General features: G+C 32.4%; 1 protein-coding gene across 1 annotated transcript in view; it reads right to left on the bottom strand.

Moving 5' to 3' along the window:
- LOC128210598 (golgin subfamily B member 1-like) overlaps nt 1-17,087 on the bottom strand; it is a 234,999-nt gene that overhangs the window by 37,297 nt on the left and 180,615 nt on the right. The window contains exons 17-20 of the mRNA XM_052914948.1: nt 9,361-12,789; nt 8,129-8,232; nt 6,961-7,071; nt 523-588 (exon numbers count right to left, since the gene is read on the bottom strand). Of these exons, the coding sequence (XP_052770908.1) occupies nt 523-588; nt 6,961-7,071; nt 8,129-8,232; nt 9,361-12,789 (3,710 nt within the window). The remainder of the gene's footprint in view (nt 1-522; nt 589-6,960; nt 7,072-8,128; nt 8,233-9,360; nt 12,790-17,087) is intronic.

Raw genomic sequence — 17,087 nt, forward strand, 5'->3', positions numbered from 1 at the left:
GTGCTATCAACATCATGCACTACGTAAAAGTGACACTTCATGGGAATATGTTGTGTGCTATCAACATCATGCACTACGTAAAAGTGACACTTCATGGGAATATGTTGTGTGCTATCAACATCTTGCACTACGTAAAAGTGACACTTCATGGGAATATGTTGTGTGCTATCAACATCATGCACTACGTAAAAGTGACACTTCATGGGAATATGTTGTGTGCTATCAACATCTTGCACTACATAAAAGTGACACTTCATGGGAATATGTTGTGTGCTATCAACATCATGCACTACGTAAAAGTGACACTTCATGGGAATATGTTGTGTGCTATCAACATCATGCACTACGTAAAAGTGACACTTCTGGGAATATGTCTTTTTTACAAATTCTACAAACATTATTTTAAGAAATATATGAATTAATTGTTTTTATGTCTTTTTTACAAATTCTACAAACATTATTTTAAGAAATATATGAATTAATTCCTTTTTCAAGTTCATTGATACAAACTCTTTTTATTACCTTTGTTTTATATCATCTGACAATGAGGACTGACAGGAACTGTCCTTCTTTTTTATGGACTGGTGTCTGAAGAATGGATTACAAATTGGTCAGACAGATAATCAATAAAAATAATATACCAGTCATTATTATATAGAATTAAATGTATAAATTCAGGAACAATCATTGAAAACAGCAAATAACAAAAATATAAGTTAAATGCTGCATGTACAAAAGCTGTATAGAGCTTATATTATACTGTTCGTACTTGCTGGTAGTCTTATTTTATCTTAGATTATACAAAAACCTGAAGCTACTACATTAAGTTTTATAATTTAACTACATATAGTCATGTCCAAGAATGATTATGTTTTCCTCTGCTATTTTAGGACTCTTCCACTAGCTATTGTCATATTGAATTGATAATTATACAGCAAAACATCAAAATAACACTGCTATTATTATATCAAATAACAAGTAATGAATATGTTGATACACTAATACTTATAAGACCTACTCAGTGTACATAAGAAATCCTTATATCCAGTGGTTTTGAAAGTATAATCCTATAACTTTTGATGGTCTAAAATATGAACTTAAGAACTCAGGTACATAATATATACACTCAAATATCAAACTAACAGACATTAACATTGACCCCCTAATCATTATTGACCATGATCATTCATTATTGAGTATCTATAGATTATTGACTCTCTACATGGTGTACAAATAAGGCATCCATGAAAATGAATTATACTAAATAATTAATCAAGCATTCATTGAGCTCATCTATTCTAGATTCAATATTTGTTGTCTTAATTTTACCTGTAACTATTTCTTCTGGTCTTAATTAAGATAATATGAAATTTATATTATGTGCTTTAACAAATTATATCTTTAACAAATTAACACTTAGGGCTTTTTTGTTGACACCAAACTAGTTTCAGTTTTGGTTTCAAGGGTTTTATTGGTTTGGAAACCTGTTTCTAAACTTTTGCTTGAAATAAAAAGGATGGTTTTGTGTACAGTTTCAACAAGATGATGGAGCTTCACCACGTAGCCATTATTTCTAAATGTCTTCAAAACAAGGATACCTCAGAGGGTAGTTTGCCTGTTTTAACTAAACGGTTGTTGGATCATGTATTTTTTTTAAGGTGAGCTAGATTTTGGATGGGACCAACCAGCTGCCTACAGAGGGGGGTTTCTATACTTTCAATTTTTTTTTATTAAACTGTCACAATAGCAGGGACCTCAACTTGTGATTCAGCCAATCCAAGGTAAAATTCCCGCCCTGCAAGGATGAACTGCTGGTAAAATCCCTGCCAAAGGCCCCGGCACCTCGGGGACAACCATGGTAAGGCCCATTTCCTGCTATTTTTGGCGCAAAAACAAAACCACCGCATTCTCTTGTCACTGTGTGGCCAACTGGAAGCTTCAACACAGCCCAATGCTCCCGGGGGGAGCCATGGTTACAATTGACTGGTGCATTAACATAGTTTGAGAAAACAATATAAAACGATGGCTAGGCCCATAAAAACTATTGTGACAGCAATATACAATCGATGATATTCGAATAATAGCCCATGCTCTCTTAAGTGTGTGTCCTGTGCCAAACCAATGCTTTAGAACAAGATCTTATATTTATAGATGCTTAATGCATAATTAGAACTACAATTTATTCTTACTTTCAATGATTGGAAATAAATGGTGAAGGAAAAGAAACCATCATGCCTTTTGGGAAATACATGTTTCACAGCAACAGTGAAAAAAATGAATCAATTTCTCTTACTTTAATGTTCTTAAAACATATCCAAATATTTGATTTTTTTAACACAAGTCAATTATCTGTAGCATTCAAACATATTTCAACATTTATATATTCCATTTGACATGAATAAACTGGCAGTAAAAGTTTAAATACTGTTTATGGACAAGTATACTGTTTATTGAAACATGTAAACAGACCATCCACTATAAAATTTCTCATTTATCAATACTACAATTCAATACATATACTGGTCAACAAAATAAAGGCTGCAACTACAATTCAATACTTCTACAGGTCAACATTATAAATATTAGCTGCTTAGAATGTAGAATTGTTCTTTGTGCTTAATTACGCCAAAATTCACAGGTATTCATGAGCATGACAATAAATATCTAAAGCAGAAATATCGAATAAGATTTTTAAATTATTAAAGTTACAACCAGTAATTCATATTTTACTTTCAATTATTCTTGCTTTATATTGGTGAAATGGATTTCTGCTTAATGTCAAAAGTCACTGTGATAAAGTCCTCTATCACCTGATTAAACTAACTTAAAGTATGCTTTAGGCCATTTTTTTAATATTTCTGTTTTGAAATAAAAATAAAACAGTAATGTCAGTTACTTATAATTATTTCTGTACTTACTGCCGACCTAAAGATTTCATATTAAACAGAAATAAAATAGGCAGCATATTTGAATGTCTCTAAAGTTTTGTCAAGGGAAATCATTGAGTTGGATGTAATGATCTTTCAGACGTTTTATTTGTATCACTTTCCACGATTTCAATTATCTGCATAACCTAGATAAACCAGAGCTGGCACAGGACAGTGAGCTCTACTATACCTTGCTTTGTCTTACAAATGAATGCATTAATGATGTTATATGTGCATGTCAATATCAATCAAGAAAAAAAGTAAAAAATAATAAAGGGCCATAATTTAGGATAAATACAAATTATGGCCCTTTATTATTTTTTCCTTTTTTTAGCGTGTCATCAACAGGCAATAAATCGGTCAGTCCTATACCGTATCTTGAAAACTACCGATTCTGTTTCTATTTTCTTCTGAATTTCTTATTTCTAAAGTGACAATTTCGGCCTGAAATCGACCTCAGAAAAAAATGTCAAAAGTTTGTTACAAGTTGTAAGAGGCAGGCATTTTTTTACATCGAAATCTGGAGGAAAAAAGTGTGTCTTTTAACAAGTAATTTATGGTATTACTTACTCTTAGTAGTTTTGAAAGTGAAAATAATCCTTAAGCTGTTGAAAAGAGGTTGTTCTGAGATATTATATCAAGTCTCTGTAGAGCAAGAAACACAGAACATAAAACATGTATATAATGACTGATATTCATGTTAATGACTGATATTCATGTTTGGTATAAGATAAGGTATACTTCAGTTTATGAAGTTAGATGATAAATGAGCATTTTCCATTACCATTATGTTGTACTAAACAAATGCCGTATTAATGTTTTATTTTTTTTGGAAAATTTCATTTTAATTTTGCAATGTCGAACCACTTTTAAATTTCTTGCAAAACAGAATTTAAAAAAAATACTAGCCTTATTGCTTTATTATTTTATTATATCTACTTTAACAAACTAGAGTAACATAATATATAAACCATAGTTAAATTTGATAGAGCCAATATAGATAAGTTGTATGTATAAAGACATGTAATAAAAGACCAGTACATGCTGACATTAAAAACCTCACCTCAAATTATATTGAAAAAATAATCATATCACAAAAAATTGCGAACACTTATATAAAATGTTCCTTGAAACCAGTATCATCATTATGAAGTGAGTGCCTACTTTTGTTGGAAAGTGTAGTAAAGGTATTTTGTGCAGTCCTGGTGAAATCACAGTTTAATCTATTGATCTCTCATCTCTCTAAGGTATGAGAGGTTGGTGCATGAAGTTATGTTTTCAGGAAAATGATGCAATTTTAAGAAAATAATAACAGCTTCTTTTCTTTTACTGCAGTAATGATAGAAACAGCATGTCTAAACTTATTTTCCCATTTATAGAAGAAAATCTATTTCCTTTCTTCAGCATAGATTTGTATAACAGAACATATCATAATTATATTTGTCAAAGTTCTAGCAACTGTATATTATACAAGGGAAATTTTGATGCAAGACATCAAAAAGATGCGCTGAAAAGGTTTAAGTGTGAACATCTTTATTTTATCATAATTTGAATGAGGCCACACCAAATAAATGATTTGTTTCTCGGATTTTTGCAAATATTTTTTAATTTTTCATTAAACCAGAAGCGAGTGAAGAGAGATTTTTTTTCTTATCATCAATATAAAGAAGAAAGATTGTTCAATATAATTGCTCTTTAACCCATTTGAATGCATCTTGAACTGAACCTCTAAAGCACATTGGGAAAATGTCTGAATACATACTATTTATTTATCCGTTTTAGTTAAGACACATCCATATAATATGGATAAACCAAATTTTTAATATAATTGAAACATGTTTTAAGTATGACGATCATTCATAAAAAAACAATAACGCTGCTTATAGGAAAAAGTTTGAAACGACTTATATAAATCTACCTGAATCACTTTAACATCATTTGCAACCGTATCAAGACATTCATTAGGATTGATTTCGGTTTTTAAAAAAAATATGTTTTACACTGGTTTCATCAAATATCAGACTCCATATACATTTAAATTTCTAGACTTCGTTATGATTATCACAGTTAATGCAATGGCATGTGCTTATCGAAATGAAAAGGACAAGGGTATGTTAAGAGTACTTTTTATGGTCAGTGAGATGTTTTTATAATCCTGGATTATAGTGTAACAGAAAATAGAAATTAAGGTGATTTTGTCAGAATTTGGTCAAAAATGACTTTGATACATCAATTTGGACCAAACAATGAACCATGTTCCTGATAAATGAAGGTGTTTTCTTCAGCATCGACATTATAAGATAAAATTCTGGTCACTTGTATTATGACTTGACTGAAATAAAACTTAATTGAGTCACTGTTCATTATTCCGATTTCAATCCAAAAAGAATCGCTAATAACGCAACATTATAGCCACCAGTATCAGATACACATGTTTTATTGCATAATTGTTCATTAAATTAATGATCCTTTAGTGCATGAGACAATGAAAATGACTTTCAGTATGGTCAAAACACATTTATTGTCAAAAATAAGATTAAATATCCAAAATTCGAGCCACAGTGTTTATACCAGAAGCCGCCATTTTGAGTAAATTTATTGAAACCAGCCCTTTTTTTATGGCAAATTTGGGGCCGATATTGGGCCCCATTCCCCATGGAGTAAAGTATATATTTTTCCCCAGGTTGTGTCAAAAATTCAAAATAAGCAATAAATTCCTAACAAATCGAAAACATAGTAAAAAAAAATTGAATTCCACGGTGTTCTTATCTACATTCCCTTTGATAATTAAAGATTTCCAGTTGAATGACCGTTGATGCAACATCTGAGGGTCACAATCATCAACACTCCCTGAGAGGGGTATCTGATTTTCAATATTCTGCATTACCTTGCAGCCTCGCTCTGGGATTGACCTTGACTAAGTATATCTTTGGAAAAACCAAACCAAAAGGTTGCCTGATAATTCAACTATAATAAACATAGGTGTCTACATTTAAACAGACGAAGAAGAGAGAAACAATGAAGTTAGATACAATAATGAGAAAAAATTGTCATAATTATGCACCAGTCAATTGTAACCACTCCCCCCCCCCCCCCAGGACTGGGAGTGTACCTGGGAAATGGGCCGTGTTTTTACCTTTCAGGTGTCCCTGCAGTGCTGGTTGAATGCGGTGGTTTTGTCTTCGCGCAAAATATAGCAGGGAATGGGCCTTACCTAGGGTCCCTGGGGTGCAGGGGCATTTGGCAGGGATTTTACCATCAGTTTGTCCCCGCAGGGCGGAGATTTTACCTGGGGTTTGCTGGACCGAAAGTCAAAGTCCCCCCTGTTCCCCGGACCTGGAGGGGCCGTGGTTACAATTGACTGGTACATTATCTTTACAAACAATTATTATTATACTTTAAAAGGTCTTCCCTCGCCCTATAACGGCTGCATTATGGCTAATATGTGCGTAAGTGCCTGGAATTAATTATTCTAGGAAATGTGCTAATGTCTTGTACCCTGTGATATTGTTTAAATTTCCAACAGTTATGCGCATGAATAAAAAGCGATTTTTAAAGCGTTGACAAAGGGAAATAACCACTGCATCCAACCAGTGACCAGTATAAATGAAAAATAACAGTGAATAAATTTGTAGATAATAGCTTTAGACCTCTGAAGAACATTTCTTTATAAAAACATATGACATATCATTTGTTTAACTATTCAAAACAGACATAAAAACAGATGCTTTACAACATAGACTAAGCAAGTTGAAAGAAATGTTTTTGATAAGTATTCACTTTTCTTACAATCTAAAAATTTATCAATTGACACATGTCCATTGAAAATTGTTAACTTGCAGCATCTAATAATGAAGTGGTCAAGGGTGAGTAGGGTAGGGTGTGGTTGGGTAGGGGATAAGGTGTTATAACCATACTGTCTACATATATTTGACTAGTCATTTTCCCCGCAAATTCTAAAATGACGTCTGGAAATGATTTTCTTCATCATGTAATTGTAAGTGTAGTATTTAACACTCTATCAAATAAATACCTTTGTGCAACCTTAGCCAAGACGTGTATCTGAGCCTCAAGCTGTTTTATCTTCTCACTCGACTCTTCCCTCAACTGTTCAGTTACAACCTCATTCTCAGCAAGGCTTAGTCTACAGAAAAGAAGTTGTTGTTCACATTTTAAAACCATTAATTACAATTTGGCTATGATTTGGTCATTTATAAATAAGGTATTAAACACAAGGAAATGTATAGCTTGCCCATATTTACATTCCATATAGCTATAGCTATAGTAACTTGGGCTCAAAACAATTGTACTACTTTAAACTAAAACATTTATCAGTTAGAACATACTCCTGGACTACTTTATTAATAGGAGAACTAAAAGATTATCTCATTTCTCATTTTTATTTTGCAACATGTGGAGAAGTTTCCTTATCAAGTGAGGTAACAAAACATTGGCTGCCACTCTACCTAATTAACAATTATCTCCCTTACCATAAACATATCTAACCATAATTTGAGGAAGAAATATTTCCTTTCTTAACAGCAATGATTACACTGTGCATCAGAACCGTGTATACAGAGGTGGTTTAAAATATTTGCTATGGAGGAGCATGTGACTTGGAGGAGCACGTGACTGGTGGTTTCGAGTTAATAGATGTATTTCACCTCCCATCCCAGATTTCAGGAGACAAACCAGTAAGTGATGGTAGCTTTATGTTGGTGATAAGTTGAGTCAGGTACCAGACAAAACTTAGGCCAATAGTATAAAAAGAACTTATGCTGGCACATAAACATTACTTTTTTCTAACGTTGTTTCATGTTCATAGTACACAAGTAAAGCTTTTTCCCCATACTTGATGTTGAGGGTTGTGAATCACTAGCAATCAGTGTTTTCTTGCATTCAAATTTGTCAGTTGACTATAGAATATACAGAAAATTTATCTAGTGGTGTCTGACCTTTAAGTCTCAGTCAAAGATTGGTTTCTATTTGGCATTCTTGATACAGACTGTTTCAAGCAGTTTATCTTTTTATTAGACTGGTTTCAAACAAACTTGATAATCACCTCAGAAATTATTCACTGTTCTGTAGTGCTTCAAGTCTCTATCATAGACTGGTCACCCAATTCAGCCTTCTTGATACAGACTTTATTCCTTTATCTTTATTATTAGGATGGTATCTTAACTTACAGACTGGTAACTCACCGTAGAGTTTCTTCACTATCCTGCAGTGCTTCAAGTCTCTGTCTTAGACCGGTTACCTCATTCAACATTCTGGTCAAGGGCTGTCTCAAACTGTCTGGTGGGTCCTTTGAAGATGAGATATACATGTAAGATGTTGAAATACTTTCAATACAAAAATGGTTTGAAAAAACCCCAGTGAAAACAAATAGTATCACTTATAATAAGAGCTGTCACAGTAAATGACGAATGCCCCCGAACTGCCATAAAGTTTAATGGTGGAATATGCAATTACCAATTACTGACTGATATGCCTACTTTCTGGAACAGCCATCATAAACTATAAGCATATGCGCCCCCCCCCCCCCCCCCCCCCCCCCCCCCCCCCCAGATTGTTGAAGTCAGGTGTGAACATTGATTTAGTAAGAGGTAGGGACATGGGTCTTGCATAGTGCTCCAGGCAGTATTTGAAAAGAGCAAGGTGCTTCTGAAAAGGGCAGCGGGATGCCCCAGCCAGCTATTTAAGTCAAGCTGAAGCATTGCATGATGATACAATACGTAAAATTTATATTGTACCATACACATGTGCAAATTAATCTTAAAGTATCTCTGGCATGACATACAGGTATACTAAATGTGCATATGCAGCATTCTATAATGATAAACCTGTAAGTGTAGTCTTGACCAATGAGGTAGGGACATAGTCTTGCATGGGACACATCATCTTTATGTATCAAACACATTTGCCAAGTAATTTTAAAAATCCTCTGTGCATGACAAATTTACAGCCTGGACAGGACCAACTATACTTTATATACATAAATGCAGCATTTGATAACGATAAACATGTACATGTGGCCTTGACCTTGGAGGTAGGGACACGGATCTTGCATGTGACATGTATTTATGTACTGAATACATGTGCCAAGTAGTTTTAAAATCCCTTCCTGCATGACAAAGTTACAGTCTGGACATGAAAAACCAGATGCCAGGAGATGGACAGACCAACAGGCGAACGGACTGTGCGCTTTGAATATGCCCTCCCCGGAATCATAAAAATTAATATAGTGTTACATAAACATTGAAAAATATGAGTGTCATCTGGCTATGTTTCCAAACTTACTTATCTCTAAATCTACAAATTAACTACAAAAATACATTTTGTTATCATACAAAAGTATAAAAGCTAGTTATAATTAAATTTTTATAAGAATTGTTTCAATAAGAATTGCTAAATAGACAAAGTAAATAGAAACCTGCTGCTCAATAGACATCTTCAAAGACTGAATGCTCTGAAGACAGTCAGCTGTATGATCACATGTGGCTGCAATCACCAACTGCTCCAGTAATTTCTGCATAGCATTTCTCTCTTTTTCCAACGCACTCAAAGGCTTTTCCAGTTCAGCAATCTTCTTTGTATCTTGATTCTGTTTCTCAATTAGCAGCTTAACACTTAGCAGCAGTTCTTCCTGAGTCATGTTGTCATAGTCATTATCTTCTACTGCATCAGAATTAAAAATGTCAACACTTTTATCAGCATCTTCTGCAGATTGATTTTCATTATCTTCACTGTCATTAGAACCAGATTTTTCCATATCAAGACTAGAGTTTGAAGCCTTTAACTTTGATTTCTTTGCTCTAAATTTCAGTGATTCTAACTGCAACTCTTTAATCTCGTGTTTCAAGTCTTTTTCTTTGCTCTGAAACAAAGTCATTTTTCTTTGCAGTTTTATATTCTTATTTTCTATTTCTTGAATTTTAACTAGATAGTTTTTCTCTCTCTGATCAAAATCCTTCATTTTTCTCAACATGTCCAAAGGCACAGACCCCAGCAGATCAAGCTCAGGAGTTTTGCTCCTAAGAAAATCAAGTTCTTTTTCAGTGAAAATACTTGAACTTAGAGGATTTTCTGATATGACCTCAGGGTTTTCTGACATCAAATGACTAGATTTATCTTTGTTTATGGTGGTTTCACTACCAGCATGTGGTATAAGCTTGACTAGTTTCGACAACTTCAGTTCCATCTCCTCATTTTGAGTATTCAGAGTTTGGAGTCTGTGAAACATTCTTGACTCTGATATCTTACAGTGTTCAATTTCATCTTCAAGTTCTGAATTTGATTTCTCAAATTCATTTAACTTCTTCTGTAATACTTGCTTTTCTCTATGCAATTTGTTAAACTCATCTTCAACAACTTTTTCACTTTCATCTTTCTCTGTTAGCTTATGTTCATATTCAGTTTGAAGTTCTTCTAACTTTTCCTGAGTAGTTGAAAGTTCATCTTCCAATTCCTGTATTTTCTTCTTCTCCGATGACATACTCTTCATCAACCTTTCTTCACTTTTAAGTAGTGATTCAACTTTTTTCTTTTCGTCTTCATACATTTTCTGAACGGAGGCAAGTCTTACAGCTATACCACCTTTTTCACTATCAGAACATTCCATTGCTTTCATCAGAGTAACTTTTTCCAGTTTCAAAATTTCCATTGTGTTATTCAACTCTGCTTCCTTTTCATGAAGTTCTGCGATTTCAGCTTCCAAATCATCAACAGCAGTGACACTATTTCTTACTTTAATCAGTTCACGTTTTAATCTATCTTCTTCTTCTTCAAGCTCCATAACTCTCTCCATCAATGAATCTTCATTTTCTTCTAAGTTCTTAACCTTGTCAGACAACTGTCTCACCTGAGCATCAGTTGCCATAAGAGTGCTTAACTTTGTACTTAAATCGTTATTCTCATTTTCCAATATCTGAATTCTTTCAAACATGCTAGACACTGGTTTGCCTTGTTCATGACCTGCCATTACACCTTCCATAAAATCATCAGTTCCAACACTCACATCAACAGTCTCTTTTGAAACTGTTGATTCAAGCTGTGTGTGCTCCTCCATGGTTTCAGATTCTGACTCTGCAGCAGTGTTTTCTTCTTGTTCAGCTTGAATCTCATTAGATTGTTCCATAAGATTTTGTTCCACTGTCTCAAGTTCACTTATTCTGTTAACCACTTCTTGTTCCCTTTCACTACACAAATTATAGTCTCTTATTGATTGCTTCAAACAATTAAGCTCTCTCTCCATCTTTTCATTTTCTTCTTGTAAAGTCTTTTCAGACTCATCAAGTTCCATTAGTCTCTCATGTAAGTCACTATTCTCACCCCTCAGTTGTTCCACCTCCATTTCATACGTCACAACTTTTCTAGCTATAGAATCATAATCATCGGATTTCTCTGATCTTTCTGATCTCTTTCTTTTCTTCTCTTGTCTTTTCAACTTCTCCTCAATCGATTTTTGTGCGTTCTCACTTTGCTCCAAGTCTAGCTGCAATTTTGACATTTCCTCTCTAAGTTTTTGATTTTCATTTACTATTACATTATAATCAACTGGAGAAAAACCTTTGGTTTTGGAAACAACACTTGCTTCTGATTCTACAATTGCGACACTTTCAAACGTTTCCTGAATAATAACAGATGTAGCACCATTAGTGGCTTGTTTGGACTGAACTAAGATTAAGTTTTCTTGTGCAAGACTCTTTTCTGTTAGAACTTTTTCTGATAACTCCTTTTCATGTTTTTCAAGTATATTTACTTTCTCAATCAATTCCTTGTTTTTGGATTGTAAAGATTTCACTTTTTCTTTCAGATTTTCTTCATTTGACTCGAGTTGTTCAATTTTAAGATCAAACTTAACCGACATGTTCTTTTCATTTTGTTCCAACTCTTCCACCCTCTGTGAAAACTGAATTGTCAAACTTGTTTCCCTATTTTCAAGCTGTTCAATTTTATTCTTATAATTCATTTCCATTTCTTTCCACTTATTTAACTTCTCATTAAACACATTTTCATTTTCTTCAAGTTCTTTAATCTTGGTACACAAATCATCTTCCTGCTGTTGTAGTTCAGCTATCTCATGTTCCTGCATCATTATTTTCTTCGCATGTAATTTTTCCATCTGTATCATTCTTTCTTTAAAATCATCTTTAAGTCTTTCCATAGAATTTAACCTTTCCAACAAAGCATCATGAGATGTTCTCATTTCTGAAAGCTTGTCATTATAAATCAACATTTCTGATGTCGACTCAGTAGTGGATTTAGACTTTTCCAATATATCGATTTGCTCTGCAAGTTTCTGCTCATTATTTTCCATTTTTTGTAATGTTTCAGACAACTTTGCTTCGTTTTCCTTTAAATTACTAATTAAATCTTCCAAAGACTCAATCTTTTTATCTTTCTGGTCTTTAACACTATTAATTTCATCCTCAAGTTCCTTAATCCTTTCATTTAACTCTTCAATAACATCCTCATTGATTTCAGAAGCAATGGATGGAGTGACACTTAAATCAAGATCAGTCTCTTGATCCTTAATCTTAGTTTTAAGCTCTTTATTCACACTTTCTAACACTCTGACCTTTTCCTCCAAACATTCTCGTCTATCCGCCTCTTCATCAGCAACTTTTCTCCAGTTTTCTTTTAAGACATAATTATTTTCTTCCAAATCAATCAGTTTAGATTCTAAATCATTGTTCTCAGCTTGCAATGCTTTAACCTGATTGGTCAATGTTTCAACCAATTGAACGTCAGCTAGAAGCTCATCTTTCACGTCAAGCCGTTGTTTAAGGATGTGATTTGTTCCGTCCAGTTCCGTCACCTTGATCGAAAGGATGGCTTCGGTCTCTTCCAAATACTTCAACTGTAATAAACAATAAAATTATTGTAGTTTTTGAATGCCAACTGATTCCATTAGTATTTTGTTTCTACCAATATACAGTTTCAAGATTCTCTGGTATTGTTTAAACATATCAATGCTGTTATAAAACATTGAGATTAATGCTAGCAAAACATTTAGTATCCTTTACTACAATCTGTATAATTAGCCATTTTTCGAAGGGTTTCAGAAATATATAAGGGAGCATCTTTTAATACAATTACAACAAATTGTAAATAATACTGAAAAACATTTAAAACTGTAAAAATAGTGATACATTACATTATACGTTATGCTTTCAAACATGGCTATCTTTGTAATGACATGAATTGTAGTTGCTTTGGTTTATCCAAAATACAGTCACCATGACAATTCATATACCGTTTATATCACGTCATTGTTTCAAGAGTTGGAGTGGCTGTCTTTTGAAAATCAATGTAAATATCAAACAGCAAACCTGGTTCAAAAGAGCTTACTGGAGCACACGCTTTCTTTTGTACAAGATATTGTGCACTTCGCCAATAACAAATCATATACATTGAGTTCCACCACCAATAACGATATTTCTCATGTGAATATAAATCTCAATTTGGAACTAAGATTCCTTCTGGTATATTGCAACAGAATTATCTTCCTGCTTGTCTAAGAAATGTTGATTCTTTGGCAGGATTTAAACAAAAATACGGACAATACTCAATGCTCAGCCAATATAAACAGAACATTTTTATTTTCATGTCTAATACTATTTATCTTACTATATACTGTTACAACTTGGATTTATTTTTTAATTTATTTTTATTTTATTTATAATACATTTATTATATATTTTGAGGGTTTGTCTTCCTTGTGATGATCAATTAAGTGAATTTTATATGATAGGTATTATACATTTCAAATCAATATGTTGTTTATTGACAATTTGTTTTTTGTTGTAAAAGGCCACGTTGTAAAAAACATATGTATGTGACCATAATATGTCTTAATGTTTCATCTTCTTTAAATAAAGATATTATGATTATTATTATTATTATTATTATTATTATTATTATTATTATTATCATTATTATTATTATTATATAAAACACACATCAAAATCATTCCAATGCAAGCAAATTATCAATCATTCCAAATTTGTCAGAACACAAAATAAGCAAGCCATACATATATTGTAATCATATATAAAAAGTCCATGCATTTACAGTTTACCATGATACACAACAATTCATTAGTCATATAATAATACTGCATTCTTCCACATTTTATAAACATATAACAAATGTCATATCTTTTAAATCACACATATTTAAATAGCATGTCTTTATATATCTCTTAATTATGTTTCTTGAAATGTTATGGTTAATCAATCAAATCAATAAAAAAAAATCAAAATAAAAAATAAATAAGACAATGATGTTTTGTACATTTTGAACATGAACTTTTAACTAAATATTGCTTCAAACTATTACAATTTAAGTAGCCAAAGATAATGAGCAATTTTGCTACAATATCTTATCCCAATTAAAGTAGCAACAGATGACAAGAAATTTTGCTACAATAAGTTATCCAAATTAATGAAGCAACAGATGACCAACAATATTGCTACAATAAGTTATCCCAATTAAAGTGAGCAACAAATGATGAGCAATATTGCTACAATAAGTGATCTCAATTAAAGTTAGCAACACATAATGAGCAAATTGCTACAATAAGTAAACCCAATGAAAGTTAGCAACAGATGATGAGCAATATTGCTACAATAAGTTATCCCAATTAAAGTAGCAACAGATGTCGAGCAATATTGCTACAATAAGTTATCCCAATTAAAGTAGCAACAGATAACCAACAATATTGCTACAATAAGTTTTCCTAATTAAAGTTAACAACTAATGACCAACACTATTGCTACAATAAGTTAGTCCAATTAAAGTAGCAACAGATGATGAGCAATACTGCTACAATAAGTTAACCCAATTAAAGTTAGCAACTAATGACCAACACTATTGCTACAATAAGTTAGTCCAATTAAAGTAGCAACAGATGATGAGCAATACTGCTACAATAAGTTATCCCAATTAAAGTAGCAACAGATAACCAACAACATTGCTAAACTAAGTTTTCCTAATTAAAGTAGCAACAGATGATGAGCAATACTGCTACAATAAGTTATCCCAATTAAAGTAGCAACAGATGACCAACAATATTGCTACAATAAGTTAACCCAATTAAAGTAAGCAACTAATGACCAACAATATTGCTACAATAAGTTAGTCCAATTAAAGTTAACAACAGATGATGAGCAATACTGCTACAATAAGTTATCCCAATTAAAGTAGCAACAGATGACCAACAATATTGCTACAATAAGTTAACCCAATTAAAGTTAGCAACTAATGACCAACAATATTGCTACAATAAGTTAACCCAATTAAAGTTAGCAACTAATGACCAACAATATTGCTACAATAATTTATCCCAATTAAAGTAAGCAACAGATAATGAGCAATATTGCTACAATAAGTTATCACAATTAAAGTTAGCAACTAATGACCAACAATATTGCTACAATAAGTTAACCCAATTAAAGTTAGCAACTAATGACCAACAATATTGCTACAATGAGTTAACCCAATTAAAGTTAGCAACTAATGACCAACAATACTGCTACAATAAGTTATCCCAATTAAAGTTAGCAACAGATGATGAGCAATATTGCTACAATAAGTTATCACAATTAAAGTAAGCAACCGATAATGAGAAATATTGCTACAATAAGTTAACCCAATTAAAGTAGCAAAAGATGACCAAAAATTTTGCTACAATAAGTTATCCCAATTAAAGTTAGCAACAGATGACCAACAATATTGCTACAATAAGTTAACCCAATTAAAATTAGCAACAGATGATGAGCAATATTGCTTTAATAATTTATCCAAATTAAAGTTAGCAACAAATGATGAGCAATATTGCTACAATAAGTGATCTAAATTAAAGTAAGCAACAGATAATGAGCAATATGTTACATTAAGTTAACCCAATTAAAGTAAGCAACAAATAATGAGCAATATTGCTACAATAAGTTATCCCAATTAAAGTTAGCAACAGATGACTAGCAATATTCCTGCAATAAGTTATCCAAATTAAAGTTAGCAACAAATGACGAGCAATATTGCTACAATAAGTTATCTCAATTAAAGTAAGCAACAGATGACGAGCAATATTGCTACAATAAGTGATCTAAATTAAAGTAAGCAACAGATAATGAGCAATATGTTACATTAAGTTAACCCAATTAAAGTAAGCAACAAATAATGAGCAATATTGCTACAATAAGTTATCCCAATTAAAGTTAGCAACAGATGACTAGCAATATTCCTGCAATAAGTTATCCAAATTAAAGTTAGCAACAGATGACGAGCAATATTGCTACAATAAGTTATCCCAATTAAAGTAAGCAACAGATGACTAGCAATATTCCTGCAATAAGTTATCCAAATTAAAGTTAGCAACAGATGACGAGCAATATTGCTACAATAAGTTATCCCAATTAAAGTAAGCAACAGATAACGAGCAATATTGCTACAATAAGTTATCCCAATTAAAGTTAGCAACAGATGACTAGCAATATTCCTGCAATAAGTTATCCAAATTAAAGTTAGCAACAGATGACGAGCAATATTGCTACAATAAGTTATCCCAATTAAAGTAAGCAACAGATGACTAGCAATATTCCTGCAATAAGTTATCCAAATTAAAGTTAGCAACAGATGACGAGCAATATTGCTACAATAAGTTATCCCAATTAAAGTAAGCAACAGATAACGAGCAATATTGCTACAATAAGTTATCCCAATTAAAGTTAGCAACAGATGACTAGCAATATTCCTGCAATAAGTTATCCAAATTAAAGTTAGCAACAGATGACGAGCAATATTGCTACAATAAGTGATCTCAATTAAAGTAAGCAACAGATAATGAGCAATATTGCTACAATAAGTTATCCCAATTAAAGTTAGCAACAAATGACGAGCAATATTCCTGCAATAAGTTATCTCAACAGATGATGATATATTGCTACAGTTAGTTATAGTAATTGAAGTAGCAACAGATGACAAACAATATTGCCAAAATAAGCGTAAGTTGTCAAAACAGATGATGGCAGCTTCAATGTATTTTGGTGGAGAAGACTAGATGTGGAAATCAAAACACTTGACCATGACACTAGACCATGTGGCAATTAAAAAATATTAATATCTTTTCATGGAAATAAAGTTTTCAAAATAATT

This window comes from Mya arenaria, chromosome 12 (genome assembly GCF_026914265.1).
Source record: "Mya arenaria isolate MELC-2E11 chromosome 12, ASM2691426v1".
NCBI classification, from domain to species: Eukaryota; Metazoa; Mollusca; class Bivalvia; order Myida; family Myidae; genus Mya; species Mya arenaria.